This window comes from Stegastes partitus, unplaced genomic scaffold (assembly GCF_000690725.1).
Source record: "Stegastes partitus isolate 25-593 unplaced genomic scaffold, Stegastes_partitus-1.0.2 Scaffold0, whole genome shotgun sequence".
NCBI classification, from domain to species: Eukaryota; Metazoa; Chordata; class Actinopteri; family Pomacentridae; genus Stegastes; species Stegastes partitus.
Window position 1 is genome coordinate 932,427 of NW_007577731.1, and position 16,107 is coordinate 948,533.

At 45.4% G+C, this 16,107-nt stretch overlaps 2 protein-coding genes across 2 annotated transcripts in view; one reads left to right on the plus strand and one right to left on the minus strand.

Moving 5' to 3' along the window:
* The window catches only part of dipk1aa (divergent protein kinase domain 1Aa), a 16,868-nt gene extending 6,652 nt beyond the window's left edge, over positions 1-10,216 (plus strand). Inside the window, exons 2-6 of the mRNA XM_008278830.1 lie at positions 5,778-5,912; positions 6,075-6,182; positions 6,415-6,591; positions 6,681-6,812; positions 6,919-10,216. Of these exons, the coding sequence (XP_008277052.1) occupies positions 5,778-5,912; positions 6,075-6,182; positions 6,415-6,591; positions 6,681-6,812; positions 6,919-7,599 (1,233 nt within the window). The 3' untranslated portion in view covers positions 7,600-10,216. The remainder of the gene's footprint in view (positions 1-5,777; positions 5,913-6,074; positions 6,183-6,414; positions 6,592-6,680; positions 6,813-6,918) is intronic.
* Positions 10,217-10,279: 63 nt separating this feature from the next.
* Positions 10,280-16,032, minus strand: rpl5a (ribosomal protein L5a). Its single transcript, XM_008279062.1, has 8 exons — positions 15,951-16,032; positions 15,557-15,626; positions 13,312-13,427; positions 13,086-13,220; positions 12,754-12,956; positions 12,165-12,342; positions 10,669-10,757; positions 10,280-10,440 (listed from the first exon to the last, which is right to left on the minus strand). Exons 1-8 carry the CDS (start codon positions 15,951-15,953, stop codon positions 10,338-10,340), a joined length of 897 nt encoding a protein of 298 aa, XP_008277284.1. The 5' UTR covers positions 15,954-16,032; the 3' UTR covers positions 10,280-10,337.
* Between the last annotated feature and the right edge of the window lie 75 nt (positions 16,033-16,107).

Here is a 16,107-nt window from a genome sequence, read left to right on the forward strand (position 1 = left end):
TGACTTGCATGGGAGAGATTTAGATTTTATTTGTCTTATTTTGAGGGTTTACTCTGTTAGCAGATTACATGTTTATCAGAGAGGCTAAACGCATTCAGATGACACCTCATAAACGGCCTACAGCACATCACAGCTGTTGTCTGTCATAAATTAACAGGATTTTATTTTTGAAGTAAACTTTTGGCAAGGGAGGATTTCTTTGTGCAGATGTTTCAGCCCAGACAGTCTCAACATCTGACAGATCAATGGGATCTGTTGCCTCGTATTTCTTTCTACACAATTCACTGTTTATTACAGGTTTCATTTTGTGGAGAGGGACACACAAACTGATCACAGATTACACATCTCCTGTAGCATTTAAAGTTTAAAGGCTCCACTGTCATAATTAAAACTGTCAAAGGCTCCACACCAGCTCATTTACAACCCTTGACTTAATTGTCTTCAGATCTGACCGGATGCGAGTGTTTCTCTAACATCCTGTACAGACTCCAAGCAGCTGGAAACCGTCTGACTTTACTGCAGTTTTTCGGCTCGGCCCCCTGCTGCCACTGCCGCTGCCGCCGCCGTCCCCGTTGCAGGAGAGGCTCAGCTCATCTCAAACAAACCGACTGCTTTATGAGGGTTACTGCTGGGCGGCTGAATCGAACTGCTGACAGGTGGTAACCCGACAGTTTGCACTACAGGCACTTTCATTCAAGTCTGACCGTGTTCCTGCCTGCAGCGTTCATCAGCAGCTCCCTGTAACACCAACCAGCTCACACTGTCTGCTGTTTCCTCATTCCGAAGCAGGTTTTTATTATTTTGTGTAGCTTATTTCCTATTTGATTCACATCCAAGGTCGCTGTACATTTGCACAATCTTGCTTTGGATCAGTCATCTAATATTATTCCAATCAAGACCGTCACTACGTATTAGGTTCCCAGGTAGACAAGACGCCGTCTAGAACTGAGGGATTAATGAAGGACTTGCTGCTCGGGTTTCACTTCTTTAACTCTGCGTCATGTGTGTTTGTTGAGACACAGCAGCAGATAGTCAGCATGCCACACGTGACTCAGAGTCACTCGCCTGTTACAGCCGCTGTTTAACCTCTTTGTGTTGTCTGTGTGTGCACATAGCTGTGAGTTTTCTGTGCACAGCACCTTCGTACATGCCGAAGCGGTCTGATCTGATAGTGGTGTGTACTCTGCCCCCCCGTCCCCTCCCTGGAGGCCCACTATCTGTTTGTTCATCTCTTCAGGACACACATTGTTTAAATCAAAGCAGCTCTGCAGAGGAGACTTCGCTGCAGCTCCAGCACGAAGCAGCTGCTAATAACCTGCTGCTGTCGGTAGGACGGGAGGCAGGACGTTGATGGTTTTCCTATATCCCATCTCTGTTTTTCCAGAGTATTTACCTTTTCTTCAGGCCTTCAGTCTATAAAGAATCTGAATTTATGGCAGTAATATGACCCTCTGTGTGTGAATCAGATGCTGTAATTTGTGCTGCAGTGTGTGTGGACCCCGAACAGAAGGATCTTGTGTCCTGTTTACACACTACAGTAATCACACAGCACATCAAAGATGAAGAAGGCTTTTGACTTGGTCCCTGCCACACTGGCTGCATATTTTGTTGGGATTTGGACACAGCGCAGAAGCTGAATGAAAGGCGCAGCACGCTGCCAAAACACACACAGCATAAGCTGTTCCTGCCATGTGATCAAAGTGAGAACCAAAATGACTTTATCCTCCCAAGTGCAGCCGCAGTCCTCGGAGAAACACTAACCGCAGTTTTGTTTTGGTAAGAGTCGAGTTTTGTGGCTGTCGCACGCAGTTTGACCTAAATTCTTTCTGCTGCTCTGCCGTGTCTTCCAACAGTTATCTTTTTTCTTTTTTTTTTTGTCTGGGTTGTATTTAATGATTTACCCGCTATATGGACGGCTCACATGGTTTGTCAATCAGCATCAATCCAGTAAAGAATAAAAACCTGTTAACATAACTGGAAGAATTTCAGCTGTTGCTCAGAATCAGTTGTGAAGCAGATATTTTTGTTTTCCTGTAAAATATGTGACAACTACTGAATGGTTTGACATTAAACTTGGTTGAGATGTTCATGTCCGTCAGTGGATGAATCCTCATGACCACTGGTCTAAAGTACTGAACTATACTGCACTAAAAACACATTTAATGGTACTGGTGTCTGCTCTTTTCCTGCTACTTTCTGCTTCCACTCCCCCACATCTTAGATAGAAATATTCTTTATTTTTCTTCGCTTCATTTCTCTCTTAGTCACTAGTTATCTTGAAAAGTAAGATTTACATACTGAGAGCTTATGAAATTGGCTGTTTTATGATCATTAAACTTTAAACGAGAGTTTATGCGAGTACAGCTGAAACAACAGAAAACTGGCGATCATTTTTTAAATTGTTTCGAGCACTCGAGGTGGCATTTCTTGCTATTTTCAGATTTTTTTTTTTTACAGACTTAATAGAGAAATGGAGAAAATACTCACCAGAATAATCCTCAATAGAAATAATCATAAGTTAGCAAATAGTTCAGAACGACCTCTGCCAAGAGTAAAATCCTGTTTTTACATTAATGCAAGAGTGATGATATTCTAATTATAAGATATGATGATATGCAGTAATTAAACAGTTACAGAGGACATTTTTCTGCTTTGAATACTTTTACTGTACATTTTTACATACATTTTAATGATAATACTGCTGCACAAGTGTGATTTTCAGGGCAGGACTTTACATCTAACAGAGAACTTGTGGCAGAACACAATAAGTAGACAGCGTTTAATGTGCTAAATGTAATAATAGTAAAAAATCTGAATTAGCAACCCTAATTCATAAAGAAGATCAAGTGAACTGTTGAAGAAAGCTTTGCTGAGATTGTTTTTTCTTTTCGGAAGCTCTGCCGGCGTCGAAGTCACAAGACAGACACAACAGACATCTCATGAGGGATTTTTATGTAAACGTGACTTTGCAGGAAAATAAGTCCAACAGAATGTGACCGTTTAGGAGATGAGAGAGTCAGATGAGACGGTTCGCTCACACGGCCCCATAACAGAGACTCTGTGGTGGAGGTTAGCAGCTATATTTATGAATATACGTGACTTCTACGCCCCGGTTGCTCTCGAGAGCAGCTCAGTTTCTTGGTGTAAAATAAGCCTACCAGTGGATGGAAGAACGCAGACGGTGCTCATGTTTTTATAAAGCGTGTTAAAGAGTACAATGGTCATCAGATACTCCATGACATACTTGTGTTGTTTTACTTCAGGAATGGATGTGAATACTTCCTCGTCTGCTGCCAGTGACTCCGATGATGTCCGTATTTTTCGTGTAGCACCACAAGCAGGACAGTAAAATATCTGAACACAGTCATTTGTGGTCCCCTGAATCCTAATAACTTTGCTGGCTTTTCATCTAGCGCCATCATTACTCTTCAGGCCCTTCGTGGTCTCTCTTTGAGCTGGATTTCTGACCACTTGAAGATCTTTGGGCGGAGGTGTTCTGTCTGTTTCAGGGGCAGGACTGAAAACTAAAAGGGACGTTTGTTGTCCAGGCTTTTAAGTCGCTTAAAACGTACTTTTACCGGAGTCTTTTATTTCTTCTAGTGGTGTATTATGAGGAAGCACTTTGGAACTTGGACTTTGAAAAATGCTCTAGAGATAAAGATTATTTTTATTATCATCATCAACATTTCTGCGTGGAGTCTCCATGTTCTCCCCGTGCAGCGTGGGTTCTCTCCGGGTTCTCCGGCTTCCTCCCACAGTCCAGAAACATGCTGAGGTTAATTGGTGATTCTAAATTGTCCGTAGGTGTGAATGTGAGTGTGCTTGGTTGTCTGTCTCTAAGTGTAGCCCTGTGATAGACTGGTTACCTGTCCAGGTGAACCTGCCTTCACCCTGAGTCAGCTGGGATAGACTCCAGCCCCCCACCACCCTAGTGAGGATTAAGGTGTAGAGATGATGGATGGATCATCATAGTTAGGTTAACTTCAGTAGTTTGTTTTATACGCAGCAGCACCAGTGAGCCTCAGCTCTACATTGCGTTTGGTGCTAATGTTTTCAGGCTGAGCTGAGATTAGAAACATGATGAGCGTTATACCTGAACGTTAACATTTTTGTCATTGTTAACATGCGGATGTCATCTCCAAGCACCGCTGTTCATAACGGTGGCGTCACAGAGCTGCGAACAGAACTGTAGGCCAGAAACGCTCTTCACAGCTCGTCCAGTGCAGGAACATAATGCAGCGCTGCTACTCGTTAGAACTCACCCAGTATAACATGGGTACAATCATCCACCGGACCATACACGTGATAGGTGTGCATAGTCTTTATCATGACCTCTGTTCTACCTTTGTACTTCCTGTCTTGCTTTCTTATGATGCTTCATCTACATCTAGCTGCTGGTATGGTTTATATTATCTTATCTCTACCCACAAGGGCCAAATGACGAGAGGCCAGTTAATGAGCGAGCAAAATTAATTATCATATAAAATGCTAAAGATAAAACACTGAGAGGTCGATAACTCATCTGTCTTTGAAATGACGTAACAGCTTTATTTAGTAGTTATAGTTTCTATAAGCACCACTGATCAATCAACTTAATAATAAGTAAATAAATAAGTAAAGCTCCCTCACAGGGAATCCTTGGATTTGTTGGGTTTTCATGTATACTCATGTAGAGTCGTAGCATTAGTTCTGAAGCAGTCAAATTAATCTCCAAAATGAATAATACTGTAGGGTCTTAACCTTAATATTTAACGTAGTGAGGTTAATCTCCATTATTAATACAACCACAGGGTCTTAGCCTTTAAATTTATTATAGTTATCGTACAGCTGTATTTTATATTAACTTTGTTTTAATGTGTAGTATTTAAATTATTCAGGTAAATTCACATCATAGATAACTCTGTAGGGTCTTAACCTCAGCATTTAAAGTCGTTAATTCATAAAACCGATCACATTTCTCTACTGGAAAAGACTTTGGCTGCTTCTTTAAATGTGCTTTATCACTAACTGGGATTAATTTAGCATTTACCTTCACATTTATTCCAGTTTTAACAGCCGCCAACATTTTTATGCGTACACACATTTTAATCTTTGTAGAGAAAATACAAAGTTAATCACAAAGTACAGTAAATAATAAACCATCAGAGTTGTTGACCTTTTCTCAGATGTCTGGTGAGGCTTCCTGTTCAGTAAATGAGGCGTCTCTGTGGGTCGCACTATTTTTAATGCCACCTTTACCAGCTGTCTTTTTCTCAGCAGTAAAGAATGAGTTCATCGCTCACTGCATTTCTGTTTTATCACCCCGGATAACAAGTCACTGGCTGTATTAACTTGCGTAATGACACGGAGACAACAGGACGCCTGTTGGGATGCCTATTGTGAGACATGTGACCTGTGCATCCTGTGACTGAGGCACTAATTAGATTTTTTTTTTTTTTTTAAATCAGCCATAACCAAAACGGTATGTGACGCTGGACCAACTGAACCTCCACCTCCAAAACCATGTTTCCAGCCTAATGAGCTGTTGTTGCAGATAGTGACAAACCAGACAGCCGGCACCTTGTTATGGGAAAACCCAATGCTGTCACCATGGTAACCCATTATGTGATCAGGGTTGATTGTCTTCCTGGGATCAACGCAGGGCTCTGTGCCTGCACAACACGTTAATACAGGCAGTATGTCGGAATGTGGGTGCAGAGAAATGATTATTTTATTCTGCTCCTCATCAGATTTTCTTGAGCTGGATGCATCTTTTTGTTTCTGCTCTCCGTCCGCAGGCTCGGATCTCCTTTGTGCGGGTGAAGTACCTGTTCCTGACATGGCTGACGGTGCTGGTGGGGAGCTGGGTGCTCTATGTGCAATACTCCGCCTACACCGAGCTGTGCAGAGGACACGAGTGCAAGAACGCCATTGTGAGTGATGTGAAAGTCATTGTGGTTAGAAAATTGCACAATACACCTTCGTGTTACGAATCGATTTCCGTGCAGCGACCAGAGCATGGCCTCTGATTCAACAGAACTTATTGTGTTCTCCATTTAAGACCTAAACAAGTACAATTTTTCTCTTTCTCTAAGTGTGATAAATACAGGAGGGGAATCATCGATGGCTCCGCCTGCAGCAGTCTGTGCGACAAAGAAACGCTCTACATGAGCAGGTGTCTGTCAACGCTGCCCAACAACCAGGTAGGAGGCAATTGGACCCCATCCATCCACCATCCATCTATTATCTATACACCACTCAATCCTCACTAGTGGGGGGCTGGAGCCTATCCCAGCTCAAGGTTACGAACCGATGACCTTCTAGCTGTGAGGCGACGGTGCTAACCACCGATCCACCTGCAGCCCAGGCAACTGGACTGAAACAGTAAATTATTCCAATCATAACTGCTCATTTGTTTGTTGCGGTGCTGACCAGGTGTACACGGGGAGCTGGGGAGACCACGATGGGATCATCCGCTGTAAGCTGGGGGAGGTTGTGCACTACGAGCTGGGCGAGGAACCGGAGCCACGGAGAGAAGCCCCCGTGTTCGACAAGCCCACCAGAGGAACCTCAGTGGAGAAGTTCAGAGAGATGGTCTTTAATCACCTCAAGGTAAAGAAACACTGGCTTCAGCAGAAAAGTTCACACAGAACCAAATGAAGGCTGAAACAAACCCCCTTCTGTCTCTCTCTGTCCACCAGTCCAAGCTTGGAGAGCAGGCCAACCTCGCCAGCCTCGTCAGCCAGATCCTCTCTGTCGCCGATGGCAACAGAGACGGACGGGTGTCACTGCCAGAAGCTCGCTCCACGTGGGCCCTCCTGCAAATGGACGAGGTATCTGAACTCACCAAGCGGCCGGTGGCGCCGAACACGTTGTTTTCATACCTTCATGTGTGTGTGCAGCTCTGTGGTGAGACCGGTTTCTTCTGTGTTCTTTTAGGTGCTGCTGGGCCTGCTGCTCCAAGACCGGGGACACACTCCTCGCCTCCTCGGCTACTGCGGAGACCTGTACATGACGGAGCGGATCCCCTACGGGCCCCTGTATGGGCTGTCCCTGCCCTGGCCCCTTGTGTCCTGGGTGCCCAGTGGTGTGCAGCGCACCATGGACCAGTGGTTCACCCCCTCCTGGCCCCGCAAAGCCAAGATCTCCATGGGCCTGCTGGAGCTCGTGGAGGACATCTTCCACGGCACCTACGGCAGCTTTCTGATCTGCGACCTCGCCGCGGCGCACTTCGGTTACACCAGCGGCCACGAGCTCCGTCTGACCAACACTCGAGCGGTGGTTCCCGAGGACGAGTTCCGGCGCACCATGCGAGCGCTGAAGTGCGAGTCAGATGCCGACTGCGTGTACGGGGTGGACTGCCAGACCTCGTGTGACTTGTCGGAGAAGCGGTGCAGGGCGGAGCCGGTTCAGCCCAACCTGGCGAAGGCGTGCGGCACGCTGAAGGACTATCTCCTGCGTGGGGCGCCGTCGGGGATGAGAGAGGAACTGGAGAGGCAGTTATACGCCTGCATGGCTCTCAGAGGTAATGCCGGACAGATGAACATGGAGCACTCGCTTATCCTGAACAACCTGAAAGCTCTGCTGTGGAGACAGATCTCACACACCAAGGACTCGTGACAAGGAGACAAGTCCTTGTTGAGTCGTATTAGTCAGTTCTTCAAGTAGAACTGAGTGTAAAAGATGCTGTGATTTACAAGTAGCAAATTTAATGAAGTCTTTTTATCAACTTCTAACACTTATGAATGGTCAGGCTGATGGACCTACCTCCTCTATCCCAATTTTAAAAGTTCGGGGCCTGGAAAACTTGTTTGAGTACTTTGATAAGACTGATATAAACTGAATGATTGCATGTTGCCATCGATCACACTTGTCACGCGAACACATGGCATCGTATTGTATTGTTCACCACGGGGGAATGTTACGAGGACAGATTTTACTGTTTCCAGTCTGAAGAGCTGAGACACTAAATCCTGTTTCTGTTACTATAAAGACGAGTGAGCGAGCTCCGGTTTTAGGCAGAAATAAAAACGCAGCATTTCGAGATAGGCTCCCTAATTCTGCTACGGTTGCTGTTAGGATCCATAACATGATCAGGGAGTTTACTTCTGCTGGACAATATCTCAGATTTTTTGCTCTTTTTAATAAATCCAATGGAAGGACCAAACTGAACCGTGCATTATCAGTTCTTTTAGATTTTACCGAACTGTCTGCAGCACTAAGCACACTGATGCAGAAAAAATACCTCAATTAATGCAAAAAAAAAAGATTAAAAGATTTGCTAAAACGGCCGCTCTGCAATGCAGTAGAGGCTACCCAAAAAAAGGAGTGCATTTGTTGGAGATTAAAACTAATTTGGTGCACGAGTCGGCTCAAAATTAACTAGTTATGCTCCTTGTGACGGAGGAACGCGTCTCTAGCTGATGTAGTCAACAGCTTAGAGACGACAATGTTGAACTAAAACTCCTAAAAGTCCAAATCAGACAGAAATATTTGACTTGGTCGTTTATTTATTGTGAAAAATGATCCTCTATCGCATACGTGTGAGCAGAAGAAGTATGTGAAGTTATAGGACTAGCTGAGGATGTGAAGGTGAAATGAGAGTCTGGTGTTTTCAATGAACGGAGACGTTGGAGGTCAGCGTGCTCTGGTCTATTAAAAGAACAGGCATCCATCAAAGAGTGAAGTTTGTGAAAAGGCATCGCGTCGGGAACAAAGGACGTCGGTTTAAAGAGCTGTTGATGCTCATTAGGCTGGAAAAGGCTACGAAACATATCGACTAATCCACAGAGGGATTGTGTACAAATAGAGGAAATTCAAGACCATTGTTGTCGTCTGTAGGAGGGGGTCGCCCCACAAAGAAAGCCAGGTGAGGTCAACGAGGACTCTTCTAAGCAACTCTTTAGCATTGACAGGAGGTACAGGAGGGCTGTAGCCCATCTGCAGTTTGCAAAAGACCACATGGACAAGCCAGAGGGCTGCTGGAATCATGCCGATTGGATTAAAATAGAACTTATTGGTTCAAATGAGATGTTTGAAAAGATTCAGGCAAACACGGCGGTGGCATTATCATAGCCTGTTCTGCTGCATCTGTGCGGCTCATTGTCAGAAGATTGAATTCTAAATTATATCAGCAAATTGTAAAGGTCAGGACACGTGGAGGGAATCTCAAGAGAAAGCTGTAAGCTGACGGGCCGGGTTAAAGGAGGGTTAGTGTTTGTGAACGGTCAAGTTCTGATGACACCGATCCAGTCGAGATGTGACGTTACAAACCAAAGCGAGTTGTTCGTTTGAGGAGATCGCAGTGGAAACTGTTATTGTTACGGGAGAGATTTAGTTGAGAACATGTTGACATACTCTGGATACTCACAGATATGTCAGACTGGATCATTTTCCTACAAATAAAGTAAAACACTTTTAGAGGACCTCTGTGAAAATCTAATCATATTTCAGGCCTTAATCATGCAGAAATATAGAAACATTCTCCAGACAGTAGCTGAGGATTGTTGGTTTTGGTCTTTTCAGAGGATTTCATGACAACAAAAACTCCCAGACTCGACCTTTAACAAGTTCAGAATAGTGACACGTTCTAGAGAAAAAAAAACTTGACTTAATGAGTGAAGGAATTGAACACCTTAGAGAAGCTGTGTGGTGGTTTTTCTGTCACTGATCTGTATTATTAACTTCAAGAAGGACACTGAAGGTTTCCTACAGGAGTCGACGTGCTTCACAACCCCGGTGACATCATCAATGCTGCATCGACGACACGACGGGGAAAAAAAATTAATGTATTTGATTTGTGAATGTTAGATATTTGTACTTCATTTGTGGTATTGAACTCACTGTTTTTGGATTTTTGGATGTGCCATCGAGATCTGAGACGTTTTCTGAATGTTCTGGTGGAGATGCTGATTAAACCTCGTGATCACAGTAGACGCTGTACAAGAGGTCACTTCCCACGACACCTACTGGAACGTATGTACTGACTGGAGTGAACAACCACTTAAACGCAGACGGACCCGTGAAGCATGTTGAGCTTGTGGTCAGTGCTGCTGTCTTGAAAATGTATAAAATGTTTACTTATTGAAGAAACCAGCATGATTTTGCACAATCAACACGATGTACCACTTCACTGTAACTTGTCCGATCGTTTTTTTTTCTTCTTCTGGTTTCAAACACATCCCGGCTGTAAGTCATCCTCTGACGCATCATGTGGATTAAAGATTATCACAGTGAACATTAGTCATGTGTGTATTTAAAACAACACAACGCCCATTAAAGCAAACGACAGTCACCGGTGTGAGTTTGAAATAAATTTATTTGTCTGTGATGCGTGCTGTGTCGCTGCAGCGGGCCGGCTAACCGTCCCCTGCCTCTTGCTCTTGTGCTCGTAAGAAGCTGGCCTTTTTCTGGGCGACGCGATCCTTCCTCTGTGCCAGAGATAACTTGGCGCGATTCCACCTGCCCGGAAGGAGACACAACAGCAGCTCCATTAACATTCAGCACATCGGCGGAGAGAAATGTTTGTCTGCTCAGCGCTGGGATCTACCCCGGCAGCTATTCAATACCCCGACAGTTATTTGGCGCTGAATGAGTGCCGTTATTTTCCACGGCTGTCGATAATGCGACGGGTGTTTTAAAGGGTTGCGCAACATGAAGGTAATTAAGACATGCAAATGAGGAACCCACCTCTTCTTCTTGACGTCTTTTTTGGGTTTCTTTTCGTGGACGGGGTTCGCTCTGATGCTGGCGTGTGCTTTTTTGTACATTTCTTCTACCTGAAAACAGAAACGCATGCGTGAGCACCGAGTCACGTGGCTGTGATGTTGCGGGACGGCTCGTCTCGCTTCTCTCAGCCCCGTCTTGAAAAGGACAGTGAACATCAGCCGATGCAAATGAAGGACCAACTACATTTTGCTCAGCGTACTTTGCATCATCATCGAGAAGCAGAGAGGAACCAGCGACAGCAGATTAGTGGATCATTGTCAGATGTGTGCTGCTAGTAGAGGAAGATCTCAGCTGATTGTCCTGATGACAGTTTAACCAAAGCTTTCAGAGGCCACGGCTGCTCACAAACACACACCAGACCAGGTACGAGTAGTTGACACATGTTTTGATCAGATTAGGTTTAGAATTTTGTGCAATATTTGAGAATTTCATAACCAGCAATTGTCTTTTTTTTATGTCCAAGTGGGTTAGAGTTGAAAGGTTTGGGAATAAATAATGAGATGTCACTTTAATCGAGCGTTCAACAACATGATGGAACATAAAGACGTGGATCGATCTGTAAAACCACTGATCTAAAAGTTTACAGCCAGGGCCGGACGTTCTGCATCACAAACATCCAGAATTTCAGTCTTTACTTAAAGCATCGTTTCAAATCATCTGGTGAGGCTTGTGTGAAAAAGCAATGACAGCGAGACGCTGGATTTATACGACAGTTCTGAGGCCATCACGGCTGTAACCGTATCATACACGCTGATGATCGATAACTAATATATTAGATATTAACATCTAGTTATCAAACAACTGCAGGAGCTGTGCAATGAGCAGAACCTTTTACAGTTTCCAAATAAACATGTTAGCGCTCTCTGGTGGACTAACGGTGTAACAATGACACCGACCCGAGGCTCAGAATCAGCTTCTGGAGGCTGACAAAGCACAACAGCCTGACTGGTCCATGGACAGGAAAGCAACCAGTCCGTGTTTCCTCATTTAGCAGGAGTCTGTGCGTTTTTAAATTTAAACTGCTATTTTTATTTTCAATGTTTAGCATTTCGACACCGGTTATGTCACTCTGGAGCTGGTAAAAACGGGCGCACAAAGAAATCCTTAATGAAGGAAACATCCTGTTAAACATGCTGGTTTCAGGGTGTCCTTATAGCTCACCTGGCTGAGCAGGTGACCAATGAACAGGGTCTATAGTTCCCTGATGCAGCGGTCGTGGGTTCGACTCACGACCCTTTGCTGCAGGTCTCTCCCTGTTCTTCTCCCCCCTTCCCTGTCTAGCTCTACTGCTCTGACTCTTTCAAAGTAAGACCTCTGGACAACACCGTCATCCATGTCGGCCACGTTATCGATTTTTTTTATTGCTGAACTTAACAGGAGGTCTGTACATGAACCCACAGTCAGCTGTCTGAAGGCGTCCTCCAGTTACATCGTCTGTTTTTCAGCCGTTATCTTACCGTGTCTGGCGTGACGCCGTTCTTGATGAAGCGCGAGAACTGTTTCTTGTAGGCCTCCTCGTCCTCCTCCATCAGGTAGGACATGTAGTCGGCCACGTTCATGCCCATGATGTGCTTCCGATGCACCTCCGCGTTGAACTCTTTACTCTCTGGGTCGTAACCGGGGAAACGTTTTAGACTAGAAACGAGAGAGATGATGAGTCAGACAATACAGCAGCTCCCAACGCATCAGACTTCCTGCAGTCGGGTTCTTTCAGTGCTGTTAGACACCCACACCGTTACACAACGACGGGCGTTTGTTTCGGTTCGTCTCGCTTCTCTCAGCCCCGTCTTGAAAAGGACAGTGAACATCAGCTAATGCAAATGAAGGACCAACTACATTTTGCTCAGCGTGCTTCGTATCATCATCAAGAAGCAGAGAGGAACCAGCAAACACGGGTCAATGACCTGCTGCACAAACATCACGTCGGCTGTTATTCCATTTAAAATGAAAACTGTAAAATTCACTGATCAGGAATTCAATTAAGACTTTGATTTGAAGATTTCTTTCTTTGATGAAGTTTCTAAATAACCTCACTCTCCTACCGACCTGTGTGGAATAGCTAGTCCTCCGTCGACTGCCCCCTTCAGCGCTCCAAACACCTTGTTCCCTGTAGTGGTTCTGGTCAGACCTGCATCCAGGTAGCAGGTGAAGGCGCCCGGTTGTCCGTCCACGCTCTCGACGTTGAACTCGTCTCCCGTCACCTCCACCTGGCCCTCGTACACCTGGTCCATGCCAAACTTTTGCAGCAGCTACAAAGAAACCACACAGAGTACGTTAGTTTTGCTCCCACTGGTTTGGAAATCGGATCATCCTGACCTACGAAATCGCCTTTTTCAATGTTAACCTATCACACATTGACATGTGTGTGGAGCGTTTACCCGGCGAGCCAGCAGCAGCCCTGTGCAGTAGGCCGCGGCGTAGTTCGTGAGGCCGACAGCGATGCCATATTTGGGCAGCTCGTGGGAGTAAGCAGCACACACGATCTGGTCGCCTTCAATCTTTGCATAGGCGATCTGAAACGCACAAAACAGACAGAGGAGGGTCAGTCGGGGCCTTTTAAACACGCGACCATGTGAGCTTCACCGAGCGCTTTCGGTCACCGACCTGGCAGCAGATGTCCCTGTTGGAGAGCCGAACAATCATTCGGTACTTGGGAGTGTTGTACTTGTTCTTGTCCTGCACGACGAGGCGTTTGCGTGCAAAGAAGTCAGTTTTCCCCTCTGAAAAGGATCAAAACCAGCAGTTAATGAAATGTCACGAAGCTTTAAAGGGCCTGGGTGAGAAAAAAACAGGAGCTCTGTACCAGTGAAAGCTGTTGGATTAAAAGACTTCAAAGGTTTTACTGTCATATGCAGCAATAAACAAATTAGTTTGTTGTGTCTCTAACTAGAGCCATGATTAATGTACTTACAAAATACACTGAACACTTGCATCTATTCATATATAGTGAGGTAACAAATATGAATATAAACGGAAAGTTGTGTAATAAACATGTAGTGAACGATAGAAGCAATATTGATGGTGTAAGATCTGCTCAGATGTACTGAGTTAGGTAATGCTGAATATACAAAGTGCAGTTCAGAAAAAACCTGGGCAACATGGTGCAAAGGCCGACATTATTCAGATCCAAAACAAACAAAAATGCAGCATCTGGTTGTATGAACAAACACCCAGCGTGCTCCCTTCCTGACTCACACACAGATAATCACGTCTTAATAATGGAGCCCCTGAGCAGATATTCCACGGCATGCTAGTCTGCAGACGCAACAGCCGTTCATCACCTCTGTCTACACCCAAAAGCGTCCCCTGGTGGCCAGCAGGCACCTTTGCGGTCAGACAACCATAGACTGCATAAAAGATGGACGTAGCTACCGTGACATTACCCGTTGGCTTCTGCACTGAGAACATGAAGCCAGGATTTTGCTACTTCCTGGTTGACATCTTGGATTTTTGGAGCCAGTGATGCAAAAATCGTCAGAGTGGGGCGGAGCCATAGGAGCAGCGATTGGTCAGACGGATTGAGAGGCAGGGCCTTTCTGCCCGCCCACATTTACCGCCTTCTGCTCGCTTTGTCTGCATTGTCGCTGCCGACTGTCAATCAAGCCAGCCACGCCCCTTGCCCCGCAAAATGTTGACGATTTTTTCAAAATTCAATATTGATTTATTTTCAGATTGGCCACCTGATCTCTGGATTTGACCATGAAAACTAATAAGAAAAAAATCCTGAGCTGTAGGAATGCAGTATTTCGTGATCTGTGATCACTTCTTTTCCAATTCCAGTCTATGGGAGCCAGGGCTTTTTGGAGCCAGCAACTAGTGGACGTAGTGATATTGCAGGTTTTTGACACTTCCGGGTTGGCTTCATTTTTCAGGGCTGGTTGCTACGTCCATCTTTTAAACAGTCTATGCAGACAACACCCACGTAGCAGAAACGGTGATATCTCAACGGGCCTTTGGTTTACACGTAAACAAAGCTACGAGTCACTGAAAACCATCAGATCTGAAAACGCCGGGCAAAGTGGAGATTTGGGAAAAACTCCATCTTTACGTATGCATGTAGAAAAGAGGAGGCGGAGTCTGACGTTACAGTGAGCGACTAAAGCGTCGTCAGCGTCACATGTGTGCGACCATGTTTACAGTCTGGCTGCTGTGATAGAAAGTCAGTGTGTTCTAGTGGTTTCCTTGTTGTGTCTCTGACACCACATGTAGGAGCAGCTCCACTTCTATGTCCGTCCAAACAAACCACCCTCAGCGCCATTATCGTTGAAGTAACAGGAAGTTTTTGTCGTTGTGCTTTTTTCCAGATTGGGTAGCATGCTTCTCGTTACACTGCCCCCTATAGGTCTGGCAGCTCATAGCAGCTCTTAACCACGGGTTTAAGCAGGTTTGTGTAAATGAAGATCTTTTTGAAACCGATCTGGTGAGAACGATGTGATATTGGAAATCGTAGATCCGTTTTTGTGAATACCAGCTACGTGTAAACGTGGCCTCTATCCCACAGGCTCTTCTCAGGGCTGACACTCATGATATCCGGTCATACGTTAAGCTATTACCAGTCACGCTCTGTGTCTTTTCCTTTTCATTGATTTATTGTGCATCACAGTCAGATCATTAATCTGCCTTCATTCATATTCAAGTACATGTGAGCACTGCTAACATCATTATGACCTGTGTAGCTCAATGAAAGGATGAAACCTCAGTCTAGTTTAATAAGAACTGGTTATTACATGAATAATGACAAATACTGACTGAAATAGAACATTTTATAGTTCGGGTTGTATTAATCAGGCCCAGGTTTAGGTCAGCGGCTCAGTATGAAGCTGTTCTAACAGTGAGTGTTGGCTGTTACCTCTCCTCCTCCTGAATTTGACCTCGTATCTCTTGAAGTAGGCCTTGTTCTTCACCACTTTGACGAACCCCTGAGAGGAAAACCAACAGCGTTAAACTCGACATGAAATCACCAGACTCCCGCCATGAGCCCCGTGAAGAGCTCCAGCGTGTCCACACAGTCACATAAAGGCGCTTTTTATTATCGCTGCTGGAAGTTTGTCCAGCAGGTCAGCTGAGGTTTCATCAGCCATGAACCGCCACGCTGGAAGCGGAGCGGCGCACCGGCACCGGAGCGGCCCGACATCCAGCTCCATCTGCCGCCCAGAGCGCCGGAAACCCCGCTCCGCTACCCGACATGTTCCCGGAGGCTTCAGCCGCCCGCATGTGGATGAATATAAATATCGTTTACTCACCATTTTCAGGTGCTTTAGCTCTTCTTCCCTCTTGACTCTGGGGACTGTCTCCGGAAATACGGAAGCCGGACGTTGTTGCCTGCTCTGTGCAGACCGCCGGCGAGCAGCTCCCCCTGCAGGCCCGGAGGGGAACTGCACCCACACCGACAGAGGGCAG

What these genes read in the sequence shown, in the direction of transcription:
- rpl5a (XM_008279062.1), bottom strand. An exon ending in GGACTAGCTATTCCACACAG is followed by an intron (nt 12,343 to 12,753) that starts GTCGGTAGGAGA and finishes TCTCGTTTCTAG; the next exon opens with TCTAAAACGTTTCCCCGGTT. An exon ending in AAAGACGTCAAGAAGAAGAG is followed by an intron (nt 10,441 to 10,668) that starts GTGGGTTCCTCA and finishes CCTTCCGGGCAG; the next exon opens with GTGGAATCGCGCCAAGTTAT.